At 39.1% G+C, this 2,751-nt stretch overlaps 1 gene segment (V, D, J or C); it reads left to right on the forward strand.

Annotated features, from left to right (window-relative positions):
* The first annotated feature begins 488 nt into the window (after nt 1-488).
* On the forward strand, nt 489-1,046 carry LOC122126611. The segment is given in 2 exon segments: nt 489-528; nt 691-1,046. Coding segments are annotated over 2 exon segments (396 nt in total).
* Nucleotides 1,047-2,751: the final 1,705 nt, after the last annotated feature.

Raw genomic sequence — 2,751 nt, forward strand, 5'->3', positions numbered from 1 at the left:
TTCAGCTACACACACTGGGTTGCTCTTCTCTAAGAAATAAATAAAACACTTTAGAAGTCATCATTTTTTTCCTATAAATTAACAGAGAATACTTGAAGACTGGTTTATGACTGATAGCTTAGGTCAGGGAGGAGGACATCTGACTTTGGGAGACCATGAACAGTGGCCTCAGTTCAGGTCCTGTGCACCAGGGGGAGCAGCTACCTAACACAAGCTTATTTCCTGTGGAGATGGTGGTTTAAATACATTGTTTCTAGTTCAGGCCCTGTGCACTAGGGGGAGCAGCTACCTAACACAAGCTTATTTCCTATGGAGATAGTGGTTTAAATACATTGTTTCTAGTTCAGGCTCTGTGCACTAGGGGGAGCAGCTACCTAACACAAGCTCATTTCCTGTGGAGATAGTGGTTTAAATACATTGTTTCTCTATCACTTTCAACATTTCTTTCACTGAAGAATAGAGAACATATTTTCCTAACACTATAAGCAATGTCTCCAGGCTTAATGACAGTAATATTCTTAATAGTTGGTAAGTAAAATCAATTTTAAAATTTAGACACTTTCTACTACAAATTCAACAAAATCTTTCTTTTCTTTTTTTCCTCTGCCCCCCGCCTCTCAACCAAATCTTTACCTAAAATTTACCTAAGAACTTTATTCCCAGACTGACACAGATCTCTTTTTCCTCCAGGAAGGACTTGTGGAATATCGGTGACCCAGAAGGAAAACCGCATATCTGTGTTGGAAGGGGCTTCCATGACCATAGACTGCACTTATACAGCAACAGGGTATACTTATCTCTTCTGGTATGTCCAGTATCCTGGAGATGGTCTCCAGCTTCTCCTGAAAGCCATCACAGCCAATGAGAAGGGAAGCTATAAAGGATTTGAAGCCAGATATGACAGAGAAAACACCTCCTTCCACTTGAAGAAAGCTGCAGTCCTAGAGTCAGACTCGGCTGTGAACTACTGTGCTGTAAGTGACACAGTGGCAGAAACCATAGGGAGAGCTGAGCACGAGCAGGGACAGCAGAGGTCTGGCAGCTGAACATCTGCCCTTCAGATTGTTGTGGTTTCAGCACAGTCTTAGGTGTGTGCCTTCACTTACCTCCTGATCCAAAATTCCACAAATGTCAGAGGAAACAAGAAATGGACATCACCATACTTAGCTGTTCAGTAGTGAACTGAAGAAGACTGGTCTGATGGAGAGAAAGATGTGGAAGCTTTTAGGAGTCTCATTCATCCTATCCTGTGTCAGCTGTGCTGTGAGAAGGTGGCTTTGCAGAAGTCAATAAAACAAGCAGATTATGGTAACCTCCTCTATATTGTGGAATTTCACATTGGATGGTGAGGCTATTGTGCTCATTTTGAGACACTACTCAAAAAGAACATGTCAAAAGGAACCTAATGCTTCTCCTCTGTGTGATTTCCATTTAAATGGGGTGGGCAGCTGTGTATGTTCAGCAGAGCCCTATGTTCATGAGGACCCAGGAAAGAATGCCTGCCATTCTCAAAAGCACTTCTTAAGACAGAACAGCCTTCAACTGCCATTAATGTCTGCAGTATCCTGGGTAGACTCTCCTGCCTTTGAAGTTAATTTCTAGTAACCAGAAGAAACACAAAATCAAAAAATATTAAAATACTGCTAAGAAATAAGAAGGGCTTCAGTTATTTCAATACCCCAGCCTCCCATTTTGCAGAATCAGTTTCCTACTTCTGTGGTATGCAGCTCAGTGTTCCCCAACCACTTGAAGCTGTACCACAATTCTGATCCAGGCCTGGTCTTGGGGTTAAAGTGAGGAAATCTTCTTGTTTTGTAGTTATATTGAAAGACCAGACATTGGAGTCAGCTCTAGTCCTACTGCATCAACCTAAATAAGTCCCCTTCCCAAAAGGTGTGTCATTGGTAGAAAACTGAATGAACAATTCCAAGATTAGTCCCAGTTTTGTAAAAACATATTCTTTAAAGCAAAAATACGTAAGAGTCCATCACATGCTACTAAGAATAGCCATGAAAGAAAGCATAAAACAACAAATACTGGTGAGAATTTGAGGGGAAATGGAACCCTTATGCACTGTTGGTGGAAATATAAAGTAATACAACTTCTATGGAAATCACTGTGAATATTCCTCACACAACTGAACATAGATATATCATATGATCAAGCTGTTCTTCTCCTGGGTATATGCCCAAAGGAATAAAAGTAAGCAGACAATAGATGAACCTGAACACACTGTTTATTGTTACCCAATTCATACTGACTAAGCTGTGCAATCGACCTTGGTGCTCAGCAATAAACAAATGAATAAAGAAAATATAGCACTTTTATAGCATTGAGGCATAGACAAAATAAAATCATGTCATTTTCAGAACTTGAGGAACCTGAAGAAAATTGTGTTAAATGAGATAACCCAGACTAAAAAAGACAGGTGTTACATATTTTCCCTCATATGTGGATTCTAGATAAAAGAAAAACAAAAGAGTAGAAATGGAGCTACTAGTAAGGAAAAGGCAATGGAGGGAGGTAAGAGCTGGTGCAATGATAATGAATTAAATACATTATGTGAATTCATGAAAATGTCACAACAAACCCATTTTTAATTTCAATAGACTTTATTTTGACAAATATCTACATGAAGCCAAGGAAATGACATCCAAACACTATCTTTTGTTATTGTCTTTACCTCTAAACCAGTAAGAATAGAAGAAGAGAACAAATCCATTATTTTGTAAATTGAATATGAAATAAAAA

Source organism: Dipodomys spectabilis, unplaced genomic scaffold (genome assembly GCF_019054845.1).
Source record: "Dipodomys spectabilis isolate Male_0828 unplaced genomic scaffold, ASM1905484v1 ptg000286l, whole genome shotgun sequence".
Lineage (NCBI taxonomy): Eukaryota > Metazoa > Chordata > Mammalia > Rodentia > Heteromyidae > Dipodomys > Dipodomys spectabilis.